This window comes from Monodon monoceros, unplaced genomic scaffold (assembly GCF_005190385.1).
Source record: "Monodon monoceros isolate NGI ecotype Baffin Bay Population unplaced genomic scaffold, NGI_Narwhal_1 Super_Scaffold_17, whole genome shotgun sequence".
NCBI classification, from domain to species: Eukaryota; Metazoa; Chordata; class Mammalia; order Artiodactyla; family Monodontidae; genus Monodon; species Monodon monoceros.
The window spans coordinates 18,147,404-18,173,393 of record NW_021703773.1 but is presented as its reverse complement, the minus strand read 5'-3'; the positions used below and the strand labels follow the sequence as shown (position 1 = coordinate 18,173,393).

General features: G+C 36.4%; 1 protein-coding gene across 27 annotated transcripts in view; it reads right to left on the bottom strand.

The window, feature by feature from the left end:
* Nucleotides 1–25,990, bottom strand: part of PCM1 (pericentriolar material 1) — a 96,744-nt gene that overhangs the window by 20,901 nt on the left and 49,853 nt on the right. For 13 of the 27 annotated variants that reach the window (XM_029226280.1, XM_029226287.1, XM_029226288.1 and 10 more), the window contains 10 exons: nucleotides 23,644–23,863; nucleotides 23,409–23,554; nucleotides 22,696–22,883; nucleotides 20,107–20,278; nucleotides 16,992–17,350; nucleotides 9,418–9,582; nucleotides 7,076–7,132; nucleotides 4,547–4,719; nucleotides 4,078–4,209; nucleotides 160–280 (listed from right to left, as the gene is read on the bottom strand). In XM_029226280.1, coding sequence (XP_029082113.1) covers nucleotides 160–280; nucleotides 4,078–4,209; nucleotides 4,547–4,719; nucleotides 7,076–7,132; nucleotides 9,418–9,582; nucleotides 16,992–17,350; nucleotides 20,107–20,278; nucleotides 22,696–22,883; nucleotides 23,409–23,554; nucleotides 23,644–23,863 — 1,733 coding nt within the window. The remainder of the gene's footprint in view (nucleotides 1–159; nucleotides 281–4,077; nucleotides 4,210–4,546; nucleotides 4,720–7,075; nucleotides 7,133–9,417; nucleotides 9,583–16,991; nucleotides 17,351–20,106; nucleotides 20,279–22,695; nucleotides 22,884–23,408; nucleotides 23,555–23,643; nucleotides 23,864–25,990) is intronic. The other 14 variants (XM_029226301.1, XM_029226302.1, XM_029226292.1 and 11 more) reach the window with 2 other exon arrangements.

Sequence of the window (25,990 nt, the reverse complement as noted above, 5' to 3'; positions counted from 1 at the left end):
AAGAGTTAACAATTCTTGAATTTAGACTGATGGATGGATAGACTTTTAAGTCCACATTCTTTCCACCACATCTTGCCTTTCTAGACTTTTGTTTCCTTATCAATGCCATTCAAAGACTATATTAAAGTCATGTTCTAAGATTATAAATATTTTGCTTACCCAGATCATCTGTTGCAAAAGGCTCAAAATTTGAAGATACAGACATGACACTAGCATTATCAGCATCATTCTGCTCACTTATTTTATGTGTTTCTCTCTCAAAGTTCTTCTCAAAAGTTTCCTAAGTTATAGTTTAAAAAAACAAATAAAAGTCACTAATATTTCTTTTAAAATTTTATGATTATTAAAAATTTAACATAGAAACTAAGTATTTGCATAAAACACTTAAAACTGTGATATAATGAAAGTTATAAAAAGTTGAATACAGAGTCACAGAGAATATTAAAATATTAAGTAACCTTGCAGAACACTTTGTCATTATGGAGATGAAAATACACAGGCCCAGCTACTAATTAAATTCTATCTTGGAAAACGTAACATTATTTCTATACCATCAGAGAAACTCTATCTTCAAACTCTAACAATGCCTAGTACCTTACTATGATATCTGGTTGTCTCAGAAGAAAAACATGACAGCATCATTCATATTTTTTAAAATTAACTTTATTGAAATATAATTTACATACAATGCACCCATTAAGTGTACAGTTTGATGAGTTTTGAAAAATATATGCACCAACGCAACCATCTTTCCTAAATATAAAGACCATTTCCACCAGCCCAGAGAGTTCCTTTGTATCCTCTACACCCCACTCATATGATTTCTATTACCACACATTAGTTCTGCTGGTTCTAGAGCTTTATATAAAATGGAACCACTCATTATATACTCTTCAGTGTCTGGCTTCTTTCACTCAGTATGTTTCTGAAATTAATCCATGTTGTTGTGTGTTTCAGAAGTTCATTATTTTTTAATGGCTGAAATAGTATTCCATTGTATGGATATACCACCGTTTGTTTATCCATTTATCTGCTGATGTTCCAGTTTGAGGCTATCATGACTAAAGATCCTACGAACATTAGTGTACAAGTATTTGTGGACATGTTTTCATTTCTCTTGGATGAATACCTAGAAGAGAAATTGCTGGGTCACATGCCAAGTTTATGTTTAACTTTATAAGAAACTGCCGAACTGCTTTCCAACGTGGCTGTACAATTTTTACAATCCTACAAGCCGTGCGAGAGCTCCAACTGCTCCAAATTCACACCAATACTTCTCATTGTCAATCTTTTAAATTTCAGCCTTTCTAGTGGATGTGAGATAGTACCTCACGTAGTTCTGATTTGCACACTGGTCATTTATATATCTTCTTTTGTGAAGCATATGTTCAAATCTCTTGCCCATTTTTTTTGAGTTGATTTCTTACAATTGAGTTGTAAAAGTTCCTTATATAGTCAGGATTTGTCTTTTACACAGTCATTTGCCAGATATATGTACTGAGGTTGTTTTCTCCTAATGGTATCTTTTGAAAAGCAGAAAGATTTTATTTTTATGAAGGCTGATTTATCAATTTTTTTCTTTTCATATTTAGTGCTGTGTCCTACGAAATCTCTGCTTATGTCAAAATCATGATTTTGTTTTCTTTTAGAAGTTTTATAGTTTTAACTTTTCCAGGACTGTAAGTAGTTTCAAATTAATTTTTGTGTATAGCGTGATTAGGAGAGAGCCTCAATTATATTTTGACTGTAACTCATTTCACAATTGTGTTCTTTCCTAGCTACTGATCTTTTAAAGTTTTCTCTTAAATTATGAAATGACAGGTTTGTCCCTGATTAAAGGAAATGCAGGCATTAGGGAACATGTTTTAAGAAATGGAACCATTTTGCTACTCCTTTAAGTAAGACTTGAAGGTAGATGTGCCTTTGCCATTTTATAGCACCCTGGAGTAGAAGATGCAAATTGTTTCTTCCTCTTCCTAAATCTCAATTCCTCAACCTCCTTGACTATAATCCCCAGATGTCTACTTTAATTCTCTCTTTCATGGCATGAAGGCTTTTACATGCTCTGAAAGGTATGTGTAAAAGCTCCATAAATGGAACTCAAAGGACCTTGGCCTAGAAACATGGAGAATGAGACTCTATATCCAACCAGTATGGTAACCACTAGCCCTGCAGCTATTTAAATAAAATTTAAAATTTAGTTCCTCAATTCCAATAGTCACATTTCAAGTGCTCGATAGCCACATGTGGCTAATGGGTACTGTATTAGACAATGAAGATATAAGACATTTCCATCACTGTAGAAAGTTCTACTGGATAGCACTGCTCTAGATCTGCTAAGACACCTACTTATAACGTATTACTGTATCTTTAAATTTTAACTTTAAAACCCTGTCAGGTTAACTTTATCATAAATTGCAGCTTAATTTTCAAAATTTACTGTTGATGATGCAAACCAATGGGTTCAAATCCTTTAAAATAATTGGAAGTAATGCCGCCTATCTGAAATTTGGATAAAAAGAAAGGCACTGGAGTTAAGGCTATAAAATTACTAAAAAAGATTTCTAAGAACAGACACTCTTCATGCTCCCTCAGTAAGTTATTTCAGTGCCTAATCAACTTAAATGTAACCTAGTAGCTCCTATTTTTTATGTATACAGCTGGACCACTTTTCATTTCCCACGAAAAAAGAGAACACAATTTTCAATTAGTTAAAATAACAATTAATCCCAAGTAGCAATTAGTTACATTAATTTGTATTTGCTATTATAAAGTCAACCAAAACCATGTAGTTCTTGCACACAGGTTTATGTTCATAGTAGTATAGGAGTTGGAGCCGAGTGAAGAAAAGTTTTAAGCACGAAAGATGACTTGGGGAAGTATTGTTTTAAACATGAGTAAAATAAAAGAGCAAAAATTGAGAAAAAGTCCTCAATAATTGTAAGGAAATTACTATACATGAAGAAGAGAAGATGATCTTTTTGAGAAAACACTGTCTTTTCAGAAAAAAACATGTATGTTATCATATTAACAATGGGCAGAAACACAGTAATATGCTTCCAACTCTATACCTATAGCAGGTATTTGCTAATCAATTATGACACTCTTATCCATGAATATCCAGGTGCTGAAGTTGGTATAAAAAAGAATGTACTGGGCTTCCCTGGTGGCGCAGTGGTTGAGAGTCTGCCTGCCGATGCAGGGGACACAGGTTCGTGCCCCGGTCTGGGAAGATCCCACATGCCGCGGAGCGGCTGGGCCCGTGAGCCATGGCCGTTGAGCCTGCGCGTCCGGAGCCTGTGCTCCGCAACGGGAGAGGCCACAACAGTGAGAGGCCCGCGAACCGCAAAAAAATAAATAAATAAAAATAAAATAAAAAAGAATGTACTTGTTATCCCAGGACCACATATAATCTTTTACAACAGAATCAGGGTCTGAACCTTTAAATAGGTGATTTCAAATGCCTAGCTCATTATCTCCTCAGTATCCTTGTAGTTTGCCATACAGTTATCCAATCCAGTATGTGTGAGGTAGGTGTTATTTGGAGGACATAGTTTATTGAAAATATACATTTTCCTCACCACTCTTTTCCATTTCCAGGCCCTTTTTACTTTACTCAAAAATTTCTTCATCAATTTTAATATATTAAATTACATTTTCTTCCAGGCTTTCTTTTGTCTAGGCTTCTCTTCTAACTCAAAGACTAACTCAATTTATCTTGTATTTACTCAAGGGTTCTTTGATCTAACTGCTGTCTGGTTTACTCAATGTCTTGAACGAAGACAACAATTTTTACTGAGTGTCTATTATGACTCAACTCCTATGTTGGACAAAGGAGATATAAATATGGCTATTTCAGACCTTACAACTTACTAATTTTGGTGTTTGACTGCTGTCATATTGTGACTGAATTTTATACCTCACCTCAAAATAAAGCAATACACTACACTCAGCTTTTTAAAAAAGCTAAAAAACAAATATATTAGGTATACTCACAATTTATTAACAACCTACTTAACTTCTGTTAGCTGCATACTGAAATTATGTCTACAATTTCATTAATCATTATCAGCTTACATCATCAGTAGTAGCAAGGCTTTCACTGGGAGTAAGTTCTGAGTTTGATGCTATCCAAGTACCAGAATTCACTGACTTCACGTTTTCCCCTTCTTTTTCATGGTTCTCAGAAATATGTCTGGATACTATGTCCTAAATAAGGAAATAAGATAGCTATGAAAAACATTTGTGTTTAATCACAAAATTAAAAGTAGAAGTAGATACCAGAACAAATGCAATACTCCTGACCTCAAAGGTTAACTATGAGGAAGACATAACATTTAGGATAAAACACTAAAAAACTGCTCAGAAAAAGACTTTATCTAAAGCTACATAAGCTATATAAGATTATTAAAATGGCATGGAAATACATAAAAAAACAGATCAAAATACTTATGGAACAAGGACATACTTCAGTCTAAGAAAGTAACCAGACAGAATGGTGAAAAATGGCAGTACCAGAAAGTGTAGGGGAAAAAATGTTAGATACCTGCAATGCATATAAAGCCCTCTGTCTCAAATAGTCTGTATTCAGTAGCTGAAGTTCATGGAAGAGTTCAATAAGAAAATGTGGACGAGATTCATTTTGAGAAATCAACGTAGCTACTTCAGAATAAATGGTATCCCGCAAAGCTTCAAACATGGAAAAATCACTCCCGGTTTCTGGAAGATATAAAAAGATCAGGAAGTTAATATTGATGAAATACATTCCTATTTTTTTTAACTTGCAACATTACTCTCACCTTTAAACTACTTAAAACACAATTCTATTTCAGAGCTTCTAAGGTAGAATAAAAATCTTAAAATTACCAAGAAAAAAATAATCTTAAAAATATCAAGATATACACTAAATATTTACTAGAGAAATAACATTACTTAGCATTACTTAGAGCAAAGTTATTTCTCAATGGAAAATTTTACACATTTCATAGGAATAATCAGTGGAAATCTTTCAGCACTTGAATGAAATAAGCAAATTGCAAACAATTTTCTTTTTTTGCTAATATGAATTTTTTTACAGAAAAGGAAATTCATTTATTTTGTTAATGTTGAGAACTAAATGCTGCCAAGGAAACATACTATTTTAAGGCTTATCTAGTTAGGTCTACTGATTCTCAAATCTCCGCAATCATGCTGTATTGATGAAAAACTGAATTTGTAACTATAACAAAATAGGTCAATTTTACTACAGTGTCTTACTGACATACTCATTATAAGTTGGAGCAAGCAGTGAGGCTAATGAAGTTTTCAGTTTCACAGAATCTATGCATCACTCTATTATTTAGCAACAATTCTGCTACATATATTTGTTTATAGCAAAGAATTATCACCCTTAAAGGTATACACTCATACCTTTACTTTTAAGAGCACAAATTAGGAACTGTTCCCATTTTGAGTTCTCCACGGGAAAAAAAAAAAATTTTCCAGTGTTCTTCTAGCTATCAAATTCTGTAAACTTTCTAGAGTAATAGTAGAACCACAAGCAGCTAAATATTCAAGTTCTACAAAAATCAGTGATAAGTTTTCAAGAAAGAGAATTTGAAATGTTGAGTGTTTTAATATATTGTGCTTTCAAATAAACATGCAAAGATTAAGATTTTAAAAATTCACTTTTTGCAAGAGAGAAATTTTAAAAATGCAAAGCAAATGTGGTTTAATGAAAAAACTTTCCATTAATTTACTAGGCAAATTAACATCCTCAGGCCTCAATTTCCACAAATATAAAATAATAAGGGTAATAAATATGCAACTTCCCTATCTTGCCTCAGACATTTATGAGTATAAAATGAAATAATATACTAAAATTCTCTTAGTAGTTTTAAAATGTTCAAATGTGCTATGTTACTATAAAAATATTTACTATGAGCAGGAACCAGAACTATCTCTGTAGGAAATCTCTATTTATAGGAAAAATCCAGGTAAGAAGATGGGATATCACACAAACTTTCCCAATTTATATACTATATTGTAGTTTGATCAGTTGTTTCAGAAAAAGTTTTTTTATTTTAAAGATGTAAGAACAAAGCATATTTAATTACCTCTGTATGTGATAAAATTATCACTCTAAATTATATATCAGTAAAGATTAAATTATTCCCGAATAATAAATTATGCCAAACATATGCTTCATCCCTCCCACCTACAATAGAAAAGTGGAAAGTTTTTGCCAGTTTCTCCTTCTGGCCTAAAATGCATTAGTTTAGGCTAGAAAAATCCTTGATCTCAGCCAGATTTGTCTGACTCCATCTTGTTTTTATCCTACTTTCAGAGTTCTCTTCTTCTTTAGGAAGTACCACTGATACATTTAGCTTCCTCCATGCTAGGTCCTTGTTTTTTTTGTTTTCTTTAAATTCCCCTAGAGGTTCATACAGGCTTTTCTTTTTTACTCATGTATAGCACAGGAGGCATTAAAGAATATTTACAATTCTAAATCATACAGAACCACGTCTAAAGAAAATTCATAGTTTAAGGACAAAAATAGCATTCTGCAATTTTCCGTGATCTTTATGTATCATGGTCTTTGCATGTCATAGTTGTTTTTGTTCAACGGTTTATTTTTTTATACATGTTGACTGGTAAGGAAAAATAAGAACTACAACAGAAGTCATACACAGTACTTAACACTGTAAATCAGAGCTAAGAATAAAAGTAACTATATTTTTGTTTCCAAAAAATATGAATGCTCATAAGCATTTGAAGAATACAAGATAAATAACTTCAAATAAAACACTAAATTATAAAAACGTTTTCTATTATCTACATGAATGTGTTGGTTATGTTACATACACTAACAGAAAATGAAAATAAGAAAAGCAGCCAATTTTACTAACCAAGTAAAGAATTATAAATGAAAACCTTCAGAATTTAGTAAGTATGAATTCTTTCTCTTTTACCAGCCAAATAACACATACACACTAAACTAAATCTAAAAAATTAATTAGAACAATAAAACTAAGGATTTTTAGGACCAATGGAAGAATTAACAAAAAGTGGACACCAAAACTAAGCAGATTGTTACCTGGCGCTTCATTGCATGCATTTCTGTTAGACTGCTGTAGTATTCTCCTAGCATGTGCTGTAGGAAAGGGCAGACATAAGGATGAACATAAAATGTGTATGAATAGTAAAGACAGGGTCTGTAACATGAATAAATGAATGAAAAAAAGAAATAAGCAAATTTCTTTAAAATCGTTTGCCTGAACTGAAATGTTATCACAAGGTATGGTTTATGCTCTGTTTAAAAATAATCTCTCTTCAGGGAAAATATCAAAAGATCTGCTATGAACTTGTGTTGATGTGACTGATGATGACTATCATAATAAACTTCTACCATTCACTCTTAGAAGCATACACATCAAAGGGAACCCCCCACAACCCCCGAGGGAGAAGAGGACTGTATACAGTTCAATACTAGCAGCCGTATATGCTACAATCTAATGATCATATAACAAAAACTACTCTTACGTGCTATAAAGAATTTTAGGGTAATGGTTAAAACTATAACTGTCTTTTTAGAAAAGAGGAATATTTATATTATTCAAACATTTTTTTAGTTCACCAAAATTTGATGGTTATATGTTTCTAAGTGACAGTAATAAGATCTGAAGTACTATGACCAACTATCAATTATTTAGGTAACTGACATCTAAGTTATTAAGCCTATCAATTTAGTGCCTTTCTCCAACCTCCACCCAACTGTTTATTGTTTGAAGACATCAGTATTTGATAAAGATAGTGAAAGGAGATGGAAACTACAAAACTTTGGTAAAATGCTAGGGTCGGAACAACAGAATTGATATGTTTGACAAAAGGATCTTGGACTTAACAGGAGACCAGGAATGAAACTTCGGTTCTACCATCTGCTAGCAATACAACCTTGAGGAGGTCATTTCAAAATATGAATAAATGTGATATTTCTTTTCTGATTACAAAAGTAATAAATACTCATTATAAGTTTTATAAAATATAGAGGAGTTTAAACATAATAAAACCACTATTAACATTTTGATGCATTCTCTTCCAGCTTTTTTATCCAGATTTTTGTTTAAAATAGTTGGAATCATAATGTTCAGTCAACACCTAAATCCCAATTTCTTCTTTTCACTTTTGTTTCCTTAGGATGGATGCCTACAAGTACTGGGTTAAGGGCATGACATTTTTCCCAAAAAACTGTACCAGTCTATATACTACTGGTCCTTTATGAGCACTGGGAAAAAAAAGGCACCCCCTCTGATCATGTTTCCTCATCTGCAAAATGAAAACAAAATGAATTCAAAGGATTATGAGGCTCAAATGAGATGAGTAATTTGTTTACTTTGTAAACAGTAAAGCATACTACAAATGGTCGCTACTATTATCATTTTCACCAAGGGTCTTACTGACAACTGAAAATTTAGAGTCTATATTTACTGCCTCCCTCTCCATATTTCTTTGAGACGTACTTATTCTTTATAAATCAGGGACGTGCCAGTATTTACTTAAACTAAAATGGCGGCAAATACTTATGACTCCATTCATTCAATAAACACTCACTGAGTGCCCACCATGTGTCAGGTTCCATGCTAACATTTAAGATACAAATATGAAAAAATATTATCTACTGCCAAAGGAACCAAAAAGGTGATACAGACACTTAAACAAGTAAATACTACATAATGTGATACAGGCAACAAAAGAGGTTTACACAGGCTATGACAGAAAAACAAAAAGGAGAAAGGGTAACCTCTCCCAGCTTGGATTTGGATACAGTTCCAGAGTTCCAGAATTAAGATTTTACTTAAGAGCCAGCAGAGACGAAGGCCAACAAAGAGCAAAAAGGACTTGAGGCAGGAAGGACAACTGCTGAGGTAAGACAACTGCTGAGGTGGCTATGGGAAAACTGCAGTTTAGTGCCACTGAAAGAGTCAAGTTCAAGGCACAGGGTGTGAGAAATGAGTCTGGAGAGGCAGGAAGGAATCAAATCTCTGCTGGTCAGATATGTTACATTGAGGCATCTGGGCTTTCTCCTGCAGGCACGGTGAAGGCCAAAGATTTTAAGCAGGGGAACGATGTGATTTTATATCCAACTCTTATTCAGATAATATTTTCAGAATTTCAAATTAGGAGTACCAAATTAATGTCAACTATACTTGTTCATTCAGAATTTTATCAAAATGCATCAAAAGATAGTATCACAATAACAATAAAATATATTTCCAGTTTACACTTCTTGACATCAAGAACTGTACTGTAAACTCTACTATAAAACCTTTCACATGATAGAAAAGTGTGATAGATGAATTTTAAGCTTGTTTTAATATAGCTTTTCAAATCTAAGATGAAGAAGTCCTTAAATTAAAACAAACCAAAAAAAGAACATACCTGAAGATATTTCTGTAGACCTACTATATCTTATTACTTTTTCCAGCTGCTCATGATTCTTTCTGCTGAATACTTTTGCTTGAACAGGCTCTTCAGTCTGGGCTGAATGTCTGTTCCTACTTTTGCAAGGTTCACATGTGCTAGACATACTGGCACTTTCATACCCTTGAGTAAAAAAAGTGACAACTGTTATCAGTTGCAACTAACTCAAACTGAAAGGGAAATTGATTTCCATAGTGAAACAGTATAGGCCACTCAATTTAGAATGCTGTGAAGGCCTGGTGTAACCAGAAATCAAAACAGTAAATAGTATGTTTCAGAAAAATCTTTGCGATAACCTTTGTAGGCATAGGATAACAGTAATAAATTCTAACACTTCATTGTCCTTCGATATTCATCTCAATGAATACATCCCAACTCAAACTACATGGTAGACCTTATATAACCCAAATTCTCTACTAGACTCCAAGCTAACAATTTTTCAGTATTAGGAAATACAAGAAAGAATCACATCTAATCTATATATGTCCATGATAGACAGAAGAATAAGGGGCATTAAATAATCAGATGTCTGCTTTTGTATACCTTTTATTTAATATGACTTGGTATAAAGCCTTCCCCACCCATAGGTTATACATATATTCTATTAACTCTTCCAAGTTTTGGTATTAATCTTTTTTTCAGTTACTTTTCGGCATCTAGCACAAGGTAGGAATTCAACTTTATTTTGTTCCACGTGGATAGTTGGTTACACCTACCCTTTTCCCACTGAATTAAAATGCAACCTTGGTCAATATATTAAATCTCCACATTTATTGGGTTTTATTTCTGGGCATTCCATCTGTTTAACTTATCTATTCCAATGCCACAGAAGTTCTACACTATGTTTAAACACCTGGTAAGACAAGTCCTATCTAGCTTCTTTTCTTAGCTATTTTTGGACACTGGTCCTTCCACAGAAGTTTTGAGATCTTTTTCCCCCAATTTCAAAAACAATCCATGAGGATTCAAAATAGAAACACATTAAAAGTATTTATTAATTTGAGGAGAATTTACTTATTTTTAAATATTTATTTATATATTTATTTGACTATGCCAGGTCTTAGCTGCAGCACGGGGGATCGTTGTTGCAGCGTGCAGAATCTTTAGTTGCAATTTTATAAATTCTAACTTAAGAACATAGTTATGCTTTTATATTTGCTTAATCTTGTTTCGTGTTCTTCAAAAAAATTTTTATAGATCTCGTACATTTCTTGTTAAATTTATTCCTAAGGATTTTTGGTCGCAGTAGCTTTTGATACTACTATGAAAAGAATATTCCCTGCCACTTCCATTTCTACTGGGTACTACTATGATAGAGAAAAATATTTACACACTTATTTCATAATCTTATTTCATAATTACTTTACTAACTTAGCTAACTTAGGTAGCTGTTTTCCAGTGTCTCTCGGGCTGGCTTAGAAAATATATAAAATTTGTTTCCCTCCTTTTCAAATATTTATTCCAATCATTTAATCTTGTCATAATACTTTCCAACCAATGCTAAATAATGATGGTGGTAGAGAGGGAATCCCTGTTAATTCCTAATTTTGACAGAGATATCTCTGGAGTATTTTCAATTACAATAGTGCCTGTAAGTGGCATCAGATAACAGCCTCTATTATATTTAAATAACTGCCTCCCTTTCTAGGTGCACTTTCATTAGGAATGATTTAAAATTTTATCTAACCTACCACTATGATTACATGACTTCTGTCCTGTAATGTGGTTGATATAATCAATTATGTTGACAGATTTCCTGAAAATAAATCACGATTACATTTCTGTGATAAACCCTGCTGACAACAGTCCAATACTCTTTTCATATACTGGCAGGTTCAATTTGCTAGTATTTTACTTTTGAATTTACATTAATAGCTGAGATTAAACTACTGCTTTCTTTACTGAACTGTTACCTCTCCTTTTCACCTTCCCTTATATAAAGGTCTCTATCTGATTCATATGTTGTCTTTATAGTTTTCTTCAGATAGGATACACCAGTATCTTTTTCAGCTTGACAGGTGAAGAGTCTCTTGTCGGAGAGTAGGATTCTTGAGTTGTAGTCCCTTTTTGTCCACGAATGGATGTCATTTCACTTCTACTTTTTTAGGTTTTAAGTAAGACTGTCTGATGTCAATTTGTTTTTTTTCTTTATATGTAACTTGTTCTTCCAACCTGGAAGCTTAGAGGATTTTTACTTTTTCCTCAGAATCCAGGAGCTGTATCAGTCTATACACAGGGGAGAAGGGGTATGTACTTTCTCTCCATGCCTCCTGGCTGGGCAACAGTCAGCTATTTTGATCTGCAGTCTTGAGTCTTTCTTCATTAAAGATTCCCCTTTATTATTTGTTGAATTACTGCCTCTCCATTTTTTTTTTTCTCCTTTAGAACTCCTTGTATATCAGATCTCCAAGATTTGTCCTTAAGCCTCTAATCATTTCCCTCTTTATTTTATCTCTTAGTACTTTTTGCTCTGTGTAATGACATAGTTCTTCCCTTTAATTTTCTAGGCCAGTAATTTGGAACTTAATAGCATTTGTCCTCTTTTTCAAATAATCTAAACATTAAATGTGAAAATCATTTTTTCTAGTTCTCAAGAATTTATGTTATAATTCAATCTGCTTTTTAAAAATAATTCAATCTGCTTAAATATTCTTATCATTTTGCTCAAGTGAGTATTTCCTTCAATAATTCTGTTTTGACTAGATTTTACCTGTTCTAGTGGTCTGCTTCCATGACTTCTGTCTGGCTGCTGGTCCCTTTTATGTGCACTGTTATGTTTACTGGGTTAGCCCCGACTCTTATCTACCCTTCAGGCTGGACCCGACTGCTGGGCAGCCTTAATGGCAGCACGCTGGCAGTGCTTGGGAGCCTCATGCCCATGGTGAAGCAATGGTCTGGCTGGCAAGCTGTCAGCCTCCCATCAAGACGATGAAGAAGGAAGCCTCTCGACCCCTCAGGCTCCTCAGCTGCAAAGGTAAATGCTTTACCGTGTTCAGGGTAGGTAGGATGCCGCCTCTTTTTTCAGTGACACCCTTTCCCATTAGTACTTTGAAGTGGCAAAAGACAGCTACTCTTGGAAGGGAGGGAAGCGCCCTCCCCGTGGAAGGAGGGGTTGCATGCATCTCCTCCAACCAAGTTTTCTCTAAAAACCACAGGGCTCTGATTTTTGCTCACTCTCTGAAAGAGCCAGCAGAACCTAAAGCCTTGCTGCTTATCTCTCTAGATCACAACGGCTGCTCTGTTAATAACAAATTAGTTCCCAATATACTGTCAAATTATTCTCTGTGATATCCTATCTGGATTCAACTTCCCTTTCTTTCTCTAAGGCCATCATTCAAGTTACGACTTCATCATCTCATGTATAGGTTCCTGATTTCTTTGTTGGTCTCTCAGACTCTCAAGCCACTCTCATTCAATCTGCATGAAACTTACCGGAAAAAGAGCCCTGTGGGTTACTTTGGACTACTACATAAAAAGCAATAAAAGGTACGATTGCCAAGAGTAATATGTAAAATGATATAAATGGTAGTACTATTGCTTATTTAATTAACAGCAAACATAGCTCTGAAGAAAATAAAGTATGTTATTCTAACAAGAACATTTATATAAATGAAATTAAGCTTCTAACTGCTGTTACTGAATCATGTGAAAAGTGCTGAATGGATTCTAATCAAAATTAAAATATATATCATGCAGCATACACAAAATTCTCTTTAGGGAGCCCCAGTAGTGAGGGGAAAAAAAAAAAAAATCAGTCATCTTCCAAAAGAGCTAAGACTGTGAAGAGAAGCATGCTATAATTTTTAAGATGCTATAAAAAGAGGGAAAAAAAAAACCCATGGTTTTACATGAGTCCCAATTTAAAAATATCAAGGGCTAGATTTCCAAAGTTAAGGTACTACTGTTGATTTGTTTCTCTTTGGGACACTTTAATAGTAATCCTCCAGGGAAAGTAGAAGATTTAATGAAAGTCAGTAATACTTCAGAGTAACACTGGCCAGGCCAGCTGATATAACAACAGCAACAATGACATATGATGGTCATTATTATAAGGGGGTTATCTCCTGTCTTTCTCAGCACAAGTGGCTGACAGAGCTGGAAGAAACAGTACTTCTAGTTGTGTCTCCAATACAGGGAAACAGCTCAGCCACAGCACCCTGGAGACCTTCCATGTACCTACACAGGCCACACTGGGAAGGACTGAACCGTCGCTGAATCTAAGTCTTGGCGGAAGGCCTTATGATTTTCCTCTCTTTCCCCTGAAAGGCTGTCATGAGAGAACTTCTCATCTCCTCCTGGGCTCTGATGAAAACATGAGACCAGTTCGCCTCACCCCGAGGGTACATCTCCATTCTCGACTGTGGCTTAGCTACCGCACAGCATTGGCTCCTAGGCTACAGGGCGCCCCACCACTCATGATGCAACTATCATCTGGCCCCTTCTGTTTCAGCGTCGCCCTTGTGGTGAGTGGAATAAGGGACACAGGGAGCTGGCACCTTTGCCTACCCTTCCTTTCTCTGACTTCATTAAATAATAAACTCTGAATTTAAAATGGGCCACATCTGTCAGGGCTTATCTTGCCTAATGCGAGACATCCATTTTATCTCAATCTTCATTAGTGAGCAAGAAGAGTGGGGGAAGAAAGAAACGAAAAGATTCAGGGCTGGGTGGAACCCAGAAGTCAGTATACTAACAGTCCCATCCAATTTCCCAAGACAAGAATGAGGACCATCTAGACTATATGCTTCTACTCCTCTCTAATACCATCAAAAGAGGAAATGGGTCTGGTAGAGTGTAGCCAAATTATGGGTCTGTAAACCAAGTCATATGTCTGATAACTCAAGTACCCAGCAAGGCAAGAAGTCATGCTCAACTCATAAAGTCTGAATTTGAACTGAAGCTTAAAAGATAATTAGCACATAATTTGTAAAATCTTACTTTGCATGCAATAATATGTATCTTTATATATAAAGACCTTCTAAAGATTACCATCACTGGTACATTACCATCATGTGAAACAAAGTTAAATGAAGATTTAGCATGCTACTTCTGAAAGACTGTCAACATGTGCAAAAAACATAGAAACAGCTCAAATTTGTAACAGTATAACTGGCTGTACTATATCTTTTAAGACAGCAACTTAAGTCCCACTGTGCTGGCCTATTTGTCATATCCTATTTCCTTCCCCAGTTCTCTCATCTTCTCTTCTTGCTTCACCCTGACTCTATATTACTTTTCCTATTGTTACTACAATTTGGAATGCTTTCCAATCTTCCCTCCATCGACCTCCATTCCTACTTCCTTTAAGACAGAGTAAACATTCTTTCTTCTAAGAAATCATGGCTATTCCTATCCCACAAAGAGAACAAACACAACATAAATTAGTGGTCTAGCTCAGCACTTCTCAGACTTTAATGTGCATATATTCATATTAAAACATCGGGAATCTTGCTAATATGCAAACTGAAAAACAATGCGTACTGATTCAGTTGGTATAAGGTGGGGCCCAAGAGTCTGCATTTCTAATAAGCTCCCAGATGATGCGGATGCTGCCTGTCCATGGTTCACATTCTGCATAGCAAGGACTTAGCTCATTTGATTTTGCTACATATTATTTTGACGCTGCATATATTAGTTCGGTTCTGCTATCAGGTCTTTTACCTTTGTGTGTGCACCTTAAAGTGGAGCTCCCACTAACAGATGGTCTTAAAGCCCTTTTGAACAAAAGTGAATGTGCATTCTTGGCAAGTACTTTTATACTGAAGTATGAGAAAAGAGAGCAAATAGATCAGAATGTCAATCTTTGCCTTGAAGTAAAAGAAAAGCTGAATTGTATATCTGGAACCATAATTCTTCAGAATAAAGGGGTTTCAAAAATACAAATACACCAGGATTTCTAGGCTCAGGCAGACATGGCCATATGCTGGCTGAGTGCCCTCTGAGACCCTGCTACTCAAACTGTAGTCCACAGACTACACTGTCAATGCTGATCAACAACGCATGGGAGAACTTGTTAGAAATGCAGACTATCAGGTCCCTCCTCAGACTGATGGAATCAGACTCTGACTTTAAGCAAGATTCCCAAGGAGATTTGTATGAAACATTATCAAGTTCAAGAAGCACTGCCCTAGCACACTCAAAATAACCAGCTGAATGAGAGAATGCTGGGATAACAAAGGTTAGTTTCTTTCCACTTACTCATATGACAAAAAGCATTTTGTTGGAGCAACTACGTTAAAAAGAAGTTCAGAGTTACCCCGAGGGCCTCTCTCAAAATGGTCACTATCTACTTAAATCCTCTCTAGTGGCACCAAGAGTGACCATGGAAAAGGCATCGTAGTTGTATTTTCATTCATTTGAATGGTTTCAGATCACTAATCTACTAAGTAATCAGCTCCTCCCAAACCTAAATAACTGAAAAATTATTTCAAGGATGATAATGTGTATGCTGAGAAAAATGTTACCCCTGTTCACGTTTGCTTGTTTAACCATGAAATCAGATTCTTTACATGGGAGTAGGAGTAGCAGCCCAGGACTTTAGGAAACATGAGGTACTGAAATGAAAAAAACCGTACATGTATTCTTTTTCACATCCATAGTTTTCATCAGATTTTTCAAGGGTTCCATTATCCAAAGATGGCTGAGATGAATGCTGCCAAAGCTTACAAGTGGATTTTAACTGCAGAGTGTCCCAGGACCTTTACTACACTTATAATGTACTGTGAGCTTCCAAGAGAGGAAGTTAGTAGATGCAGTGAGTTTTCACAATTTTCTGATTATAAGCCTAGAATATTTTGCTCTTAAGCACCAAATACTATCTCCTTGAACGCAGAACGACCTTTCAAGGCCACAGCCAAAAAGTGTCCCTTGCAAACTGGAAGGCGCATCCTTTAACTATAATATTCCAGATTTTAGCTAGTAAATCAATTTTTAACCAGTGTTAGACTTCACTAAGTTCTTCAAAAATCATAAAAAATCTATATTTTAAAGAAGTGGCATGCAGTGAACACTATAAAGAGAACTTTGATATTATACTCAATGACAAGATTCAATAAAATATGGATTAATGTTTTCTCCTATTAACTAAGGTTCAGTTCCTGAAGGACTAAGAGCAAACTTGTTCTAAAAGTGACTTCACCTACATGATATCCAAAGACTGCAGTGTAGTCAGAGGCCTGCATTTCTTTAAATGAATCCATCGCGGATCTAGCCAGAAGTCACCAACGAGGTCTTGCACGTAATATTAAACGAGAGAACAGTAAAAGTTCCGAGCTCATAGGAACCACATACATAGTAAGAAGTTTTAAGAAGCACAAAAAAGAATAAATGCCATGTTTTAAAATAGCTACACCATTAAACCCTATTTGATAAATTTTATTTAAAAAGTTCTCAAAGGTAACTAAAAATGACTTTGCTCAGGTGGGTCTACAACAGTGCCTCCTCAACAGCCACACCGAAATGATACACGCCAACATGTGAGAGTAAGCGTACCAACATTTATGCTGATCAAGTCAACAAATTTCAGTACTTACCAATATTTTTAACTCTGCTTTTCAGCTGAGTAGAATGCCTCTTCTTACTCTTTGATTTGGGAGTTTTATCTTTAGATGCCAGGCTGGCCTGTGCAGATGCTTTTCTTGACTTGAATGTTTTAGTTACTGTTGTTGGATCTACTGGGTCAGGCATACTGCTAAAGCTTTCTAACGACTCTTCATCAAATTGGCGTCTTCTCCTACTGGTATCTAATTGATTTTTGCGATTACTATTTGTTGTTTTCTTCACAGACACTGCACATCCAGTCTTGAGAAATGGTTTTTCTACTTCACCTTCTTGGTCATATAACCATGGTGTCCTACTGTTCTCCACCTCCTCTTCGGGCTGTTTTTGATTCCTTACCAATGAAAATAAGTTTTTATATATTACAATGATATATTTCTATATCTACTGAAAACTCCAGATATACTTAATTTATAGTCTACTAGTAGATTCAGGTAAATAAAAACTGTCAACAGGCTATAAAAATATTCCCACAAAATACACATTAAAAATGAAAATGTTACACAGGCTAAGGTACTAAATTACTTTAAACTTTAATCTTAGACCTTTCTCACTAAACCATTTTCACTAGTGAGACTTCCAAATCAAAGGTCCAGCATTCATGATGGAAAGAGTGGGAAGGTAAGATCAAAGGAGGATGGGACATACAAGGAAAAAACAAAAAAAGAAACAACTGAAAGAGAATCACAGTAAAAAGTTTGGAAACACACATGGATCTGTGTCACCTAAAGCAGTTCAAATATAACCAGAATCTGGTGAAAACAACTGGCCATGTAACTAGTAATTTATTTCTCTGCACATTAAGTCTTATTTAGCTCTGTTAGCTTAGTGTCATTTTCCAAATTCTACCTGCTAAACTTTGGCACCCCTTAATATGTTAATAGGTATTCACTGGTTATCTAAATCTGGGAAAAATTACACAAAACAAAGTTAAACAGGTCTGCAGTACTTCTCAGAACTTTCAATATGCCAATGTGTTTTATAAATGTCTTCGAAGGGAACATAGTGAACATGCTGTCTGAAACTTTTTATTACCGAACCTGACATGGACAACAGAGTTCCTAAGAATATAATTTGGGAGACATTGATCTATAGGGATTAATTCAAGACAAAGATTAACAAACCTACAGTTTACATGCCAAATTCAGCTTGCTGCCTGTTTTTTTGTACGGCCTGAGAGCTATGAATGATCTTTATATTCTTAAATCGTTGAAAAAAATTAAAAGGAGAAATATAGTTTATGAGACATGAAAATTACATAAAATTCAAATTTCACTGTCTATAAATCAAGTGTTCTTGGAACACAGCAACTTATCTGTTTACATATTGTTTATAAATGCTTCTGTGCAAAAATGGCAGAGATAAATGGTTATGACAGACACTATGGCCTGCAATATTTACTACGTAGTCCTTTATAGGAAAAGTTTTCTGACCCGAGCTAACAACTACAATGTTTTTTCTGACCTCTTTGTTATCTCCAGCCATTTAATTCAGGGAACCTATAATAGCTGAAATTTTGGAAAGAGATGAGGTCTAATCTGAAGTAGGTCTAATATCTAAAATAATAATACTCAGATGCATCTTTTTTTTTTTTACTACCAATTACATATAAACTATAGATAATAATGAAGTAGGGACCTTCCAATAGGAAGACCATTCACTAAAGCTTTGAATAAATTTTTATTGCTTGTGATGGAGATTCATTCAACCACCATTTCTCAATGTCAATTGAGCACTAAACACTGTTTTAGGCTCTGACAATAGAATACTTTCACAGAGTAACACAAGATTTAGTAGGAAAAAAAGGTTAGTGCAGATAAGAAAAGGAGTCAGGCAAGGTCAGGGAGGTCTACCACAGGATTCCTGGAGGTGAACACCAAGTTGAATTCTAAGAATTTTTGGTTAATTAAGTAAAAAACAAAACCAAAATGTTCATGATTTAACAATTAAACTGTCAAAATGCTAATTTAAGAGGCTGAGACATGCCCACATACCTAACTAAAGGGAGAAGTAATGTAACCTATATATTTATAAAGGGATAGGAAAAACAAAATCAGAGATACTTCTGACAGAAGAAGTATTAGGCTCAACTGACCTCTGATTTTTCATCCTTTTAAAAAGTTTTTCTGAAGTAAATAACAACAATAAAAAGGCTATAATCTTTTTACCAGCGGGCTATCAAAATCATTTTCTGGATTAAAACAATCATTAAAAACATTATTTATCAAGCCATAAAAATGCTTTAAAGAATGATTAACCTGAGCCAATCCAATGAGTCTTTCACACACTATTTGGGTCAAAATTATAATTGGGAAGATTATCGTATTAAAAAATAATAAATGTGGGCTTCCCTGGTGGCGCAGTGGTTGAGAGTCCGCCTGCCGATGCAGGGGACGTGGGTTCGTGCCCCGGTCCGGGAGGATCCCACGTGCCGCGGAGCGGCTGGGCCCGTGAGCCATGGCAGCTGACCCTGTGCGTCCGGAGCCTGTGCTCCGCAACGGGAGAGGCCACAACAGTGAGAGGCCCGCGTACCGCAAAAAAAAAAATAATAATAATAATAAATGTGAGAAACAGAGAGAAAAAGGAATCCTGACTATGTATTGCTAAAACTTCCTTGACAAAAGTTGTTTTTATAACCTAATAGTACTCAATATTACATTTGGATGGGCCTTAGGAACTTACTCTAATCAGGGGCCATGAATCAAACAAAGGAGCCATCACTTTGTAACAACTATCCTCCAGCAGTTAATATTAGTTACTATTTCTACATCAATGAACAGTGAACTGGTATAACCTTAAAGACAGATATCAAATCAAGGCCAAAGACACTCTATGGGTTAGGTCATATCCTTCCAAAATGAACCTCACGGGACACCCTGATCAAAACTCTGAACCGCTCTTGTACAAGGGTTAGCAGCAGGTATACGCCTGAGTGACACCTGGTAAGATGTCAAAACTTCACATTTCCAACACTATCAAGTCAGACAATCACAAACATCCTCCCTAATTACATTCTCAAATTACAGATAATTAGATGTAATCACAAAGTGATATTTAAGCAAATAATGGATTATGTTTACAATCAAGTACCTTTGTTTTTCTGCTCCAACAGAAGAACTACTTTCAAAAGGTTTTGGAAAAGCCATGTATTCTGTTTTCCCTGAAAGATTCTGGGCTAATGGTTGCTGCTGTTCAGTGGGTGTAGAAATATTTTGAGAAAAATCTCCAAAATTAGAAGGAAATAAAGGGCTGAAATTCATACCTAATAAATAAAAACAATGGGTAAGACAACAATAAAGAAGCACCTTTAGCCTTAAAATGAAATTTTAAAAGTTTTAATTAAATATGCCATTCAAATCCACCAAAAGAAAAATTTGTGATTAAAATAAAGTAGCACTCATTTACTCAATCACTGTTTTACAACTCAGTCTGCTATCTTTTCAGCATTGGTGATTCAAAGATAAATACTGATCCCCAACCCCTTAAGACCTAAAAGTTAGCAAAAATAATGCTTGATATTTATCAGAGTATTACTGGGTACAAGACTCCACTGTAGGCACGTTACATGTTACTTCATTTAATGCTCAAAACAACACTGTGAAATAGGTATTATATTCATTTTACTAGTGAGAAAATAGGTTTAGAGATCAAATGCCTAGTAAATGAAAGAGCAGGTTAGATCTCAGGTCTGCATGGCTCCAAAGCTTAGGTTCTTTACACTCTACATGGGAAGTAAAATATAATCACACACTTAATATACAGTGCTGTACCAGAGGTATTTACAAACGGCTACTTACAACTTGTGGGAGAAGGGGATCAGGGAGGGTTTCACAAAACTGAACTAGATTGACTGTGAAGAATGAACAGTCTTCGTACAGGGTTGGCATGGGTATAAGGCATATTGTGACAAAAAGGAACTGCATGTGCAATTTCTTACATTATTTGTTTCTTAAATGCCTACTCAAACAACGTCTGCTGGGACTTCCCTGGAGGCACAGTGGTTAAGAATCCGCCTGCCAATGCAGGGGACACAGGTTCGAGGCCTGGTCTGAGAAGATCCCACATGCCGCGGAGCAACTAAGCCCGTGCGCTGCAACTACTGAGTCTGCGCTCTAGAGCCCGTGAGCCACAACTACTGAGCCCGTGTGCCAAAAGTACTGAAGCCTGCATGCCTAGAGCCTGTGCTGCACCACAAGAGAAGCCACCACAATGAGAAGCCTGCGCACTGCAACAAAGAGTAGCCCCCGCTCGCCGCAGCTAGAGAAAGCCTGCAAGCTGCAACGAAGACCCAATACAGGCAATAAATTAATTTTTTTTAAAAGTCTGCTGCCAATATTTATCCACACCTAAGAACTAAAAACCTTGTTAAATTGTTTAACGGCCATTGCTTTTATAATCCTGTTAAGAAAATACACTGTATCTGCGGATATTTATATTCACAGAGCCCTCCCAACCCTTTTCCTCTTCCTATATTCTCTGGCAAACACCTTCAACTCCTCTCCCTTCATGACTCACCTCACCTAACTGATCATTCTACCTCCAGAATGTCTTTAAAATTACTCCTTTTTCTTTACCGCTACTGCCGATGCCTTAGGTCAAGCTGTCATTCCTTCCCTGCTATTACTGCAATTGCCTTCCAGTCACCATCTATACCCTTAGCACCTTCCCTCCAATCTCAATCAACACTATCACTAGTGTAATCTTTTTAAAATATAAACCTCATGCTATTCCTCTGCTCAAAATCCTCCAATGGCCCCTCTAGTAAGCAGCAGGAAGTCTAAGCTTCTTTGCACAGCACAAAGGCCTCCACTGCTCACCAGCCACATCAACTACTACTTCCCCTGTCATGGCCCTAAACACTAGCCATACTTCATGACCTCTAAATTCCCTAAGTAGTATACTGTTCCATTGCTTTGTAACTCTAAGTGGTTCCATTCATCAGAAAGTCCTTTCCCTTCTAATCTCCCTGGAAAAAAATTATATTCATTCTTTAGCTTTAATATCACTTTCTCTAGGAAAAAAGAGATTTGCTGATAATCTCTTGCCCCAAGGAAAAGTAGGTCATTCACCTCATCTGCACCACTGCTACAGCACCCATGGCAAAGCACTAAGCATTTATTAACATTCTTAGCTTCTTCACTAGACTCTAAATTCCTTAAAGCATCAGGCTTAACATCTTTGAATCCCAGTCATTTATATAGTGCCTGGCACATGACAGGTACAGAAAAAGTCTGAATAAAAGCCTAAACTAAGTAAAAGTAAATATGAGCCTAAGCCAAACACCTTTACTCTAGTGGTATATATCTCCCTACCAAGACACAAAGCTCCTCTACAAGAGCACTGCCTTATTCACCTCTCCTCTCCTAATATTTTACACAGTGCCTGATGTACAGCAGCCAGTACACAGGTTAATTCCCTTTCTCCTTTGATAAATACTTGTTGAATAATTCAAAGGTAAAAGACTAAGCAATCATTCATAATTTACTTAATTTCATTAGCAACCACATTCAGTTTAAGAGTTCACTATAAAGAATCAATGTAGAAAAGAGTTTATAACTTTCTTTGCCAACATTTCCTACCACTCCAAAAGGGACTGATAAAAATCCATGCAATAGACAAATGTTATTCTCAAACACTCTGCATTTATTTATTTTCATTAATAAGTTTTCAGCCACTTACCTGGTGCAAATGATGAAAAATTAGTAAACCCCGGTAGGTTGAACAGATTTACAGGCTGTGCTGGAAAGCTGAAAGGACAAAATAAACTGGGAGAAGGAGGGTGTGATGCACTACTGACTCTTTCCTTGCTTCCAGGTTTTTCTGGATGATTTTGTTGGTGCATAAGTTCATTTAGCATTTGCTTCAACCTGTAAAAATTTAAGGAGTCAGTAATTTAAAGATCAGTTGTATTACCATCTATGTAAAGTACATCCAGAAAGAATATATGTAAGACATGATTCAACAGTATGTGGAACAAACTGACTGCTCTGATGTTTACTACAACAAACATCTGCTTGTCCTGCATGCTTAGTTCAGTAACTTAGCCTTTGCAACAAGAACTGTGCTTATTAGCACTTCTAACAGATAGTAGGCATAATTACAACACTCATTGTTTATATTGTTTACAGCTTTACTGAGGTATGATTTACACACCATACAACCTACCTAAGGTAAGTGTAAAGTTGAGTACTATAAAATTTTTTTTTTAAAGTCAGGTCCACGGTATTAAAAAGGAACATTGAGCAATATCTCTGCTTATAAAATTCCCAGGTGTCAGAATATTCGAAAATGAAATTTGGTTCAGGCCCTTTTCTCCCAGAAGGTAACGGTAAAACTCTTGCTCAGTTTTAGCACTTACTATACACTCTCACTACTTCTAAGAAACAGATTACCTTTGTACATTATTCTGTTGCCATGTTAGCTGGGTGTAGCACTGGTTCAACTGGTGCATTATAAGATGTACTTGAGGAGATGCAACATTGCTGGGCATAACACTGTAAGGGCCCGTGAGAAGAGTTTGTAGCAGACAAGACAGAGTCTGTGGAAAGAAAATTTTCAGAATAGTTGCCGATGACATGAGAAAAACGTGTACTGCTTCAAAAACAAGATAAAAAAATTCTACTTTACCTGCTGGTCTTGCATCAAAGTCTGACAAATATTGACACTGAAATCAAGTTGTTTCTTTAGCTGATTGATTTGTTCTTGCCACTGTTCTTTCTCTTCTACATAAGAGAGTTCTGACACCCAGCGAAGGTTTTCCTGACGCTGCATGCTGATATTCTGTTGTCTTGTCCTGGCTAAAGGACGATAATTTCCATCTGCTGAAAAAGGGCGATTGTTCTTCCACCTAACACAAGATTTAAAGCATTAGGTCATCTTATGTAATTATTTGGTTTTTAAAATCTGGCAATAAACCTTGATACCCTGGTCCATACACCTGTATTCTCTTCACAGGACTTAAAATGTATGGAAAATAGAATGAGAAAAATTCTGGATTTCTAGTCTTGTACAATATCATTTTTCATTCCTTTCGAATCTTTTTTCATTTATGTTTTACCGAGAAGTGTCTATATAATTCTGTATTCTTCAAAATGAAAACAGTTACGGGACTTCCCTGGTGGCACAGTGGTTAAGGCTCCACGCTCCCAATGCAGGGGGCCTGGTTCCATCACTGGTCAGGGAACTAGGTCCCACATGCATGCAGCAACTAAGAGTTCACATGCCACAACTAAGGGCCCCACATACCGCAACTAAGGAGCTGGCGAGCTGCAACTAAGGAGCCCACCTACCGCAATTAAGACCCAGCGCAACCAAATAAATAAATAATAAAAATAGGGAGGGCTTCCCTGGTGGCGCAGTGGTTGAGAGTCCGCCTGCCGATGCAGGAGACACGGGTTTGTGCCCTGGTCTAGGAGGATCCCACATGCCACGGAGCGGCTGGGCCCGTGAGCCATGGCTGCTGAGCCTGTGCGTCCGCAGCCTGTGCTCCGCAACAGGAGAGGTCACAACAGTGAGAGGCCCGCATACCGCAAAAAAAAAAAAAAAAAAAAATAGGGAAAGTTTGCCATTAAGAAAAAAAATTGAAAATAGTTATAGTTATTACACCACAAGCATTTTTCCACTCTTCATGCTTTAAGCTTAGCCACATAACATTCCATCAAGTGGAATTACTTAACCATCTTTTACACATGAAACATTTTTCAGTTATAAATAAAAACGTAGTAAATATTTTTGTTGATAGATCTTTTTCACTATGATTTTTATTTTTGCTTAATTCCGCAAAACAAGAGTGAAGATCAAAGCTTATCAATCTTGATCTTATCTAGCTGGAATCTATCTCAATGACAGTACTCTTGTGATACAATAAATATCGTATTTGGTCTTTGTCCCAGGTTCCCAGCACAGAGCTCCTAAAACTCTTGGCCATCTCCTGAGTGATGACTGTCTTTTGTTATTCATAATGAGCTCCTTCTTGTCAGGCCCTAGTTAGCTTCACGATGAGGGCTAGTCACCAGGAAAACCAACCAGGTGTTAGGGGTTGGAACTTTTAGCCCCATCCCCCAACTTTCACAGAGGGAGATTGAGCTTAATCGTCAATGGCCAGTGATTTAGTCAATTCTGCCTATGTCTGCCTATGTAAAGAAACCTCCGTAACAACTCCTCAACAAGGTGGTTAGGACAGCTTCTGGGTCGTGAACACAGTGAAGTGCTGGAAGGCTGGTGTGCCCAGAGAGGGTATAAAAGCTCTGTGCCCCTCCCCAACCCATCCCTGGCCCTGCACATCTCTTTCACTTAGTTGTTCTTGAGTAGTATCTTTCGTAAGAAGTCAGTAAACAAGTATTTTCCAGAGTTTTATGAGTTGTTTTAGCAAATTATGGAACCTGAAGAGGGGCTGTGGGGACCGCCAAATATGTAGCCAAGTCAGACAGAAGTGTGGGTGCCCTGAAGACTTGAGACTTTAAAGCGGCATCTGAAGTGAGGCACTTGGGCTTCCCTGGTGGCGCAGTGGTTGAGGGTCCACCTGCCGATGCAGGGGACATGGGTTCGTGCCCCGGTCTGGGGAGATCCCACATGCCGCGGAGCGGCTGGGCCCATGAGCCATGGCCGCTGAGCCTGCACGTCCAGAGCCTGTGCTCCGCAACGGGAGAGGCCACAACAGTGAGAGGCCCGCGTACCGCAAAAAAATAAAAAATAAAGTGAGGCACTCTTGTGGGACTGAGCCTCTTAACCTGTGGGCTCTGCCCTGACTCCAAGTAGTTAGTGGTGGAATTAAATTACATTGTAGGACACACAGTTGGTTCAGAGAACTGAAGAACTGCTTGGAGTCAGAAAGACCTGAGACTCTTCAAATCAAGCAAAAAATTAAAACAGCAAAACTAACCTATTTTTAGTTTCCTTTACATTATAGGAGTTATGATTTGCACTGCTAGGAGGACACACGGAAAAGCTAACCTATTTTTAGTTTCCTTTACAT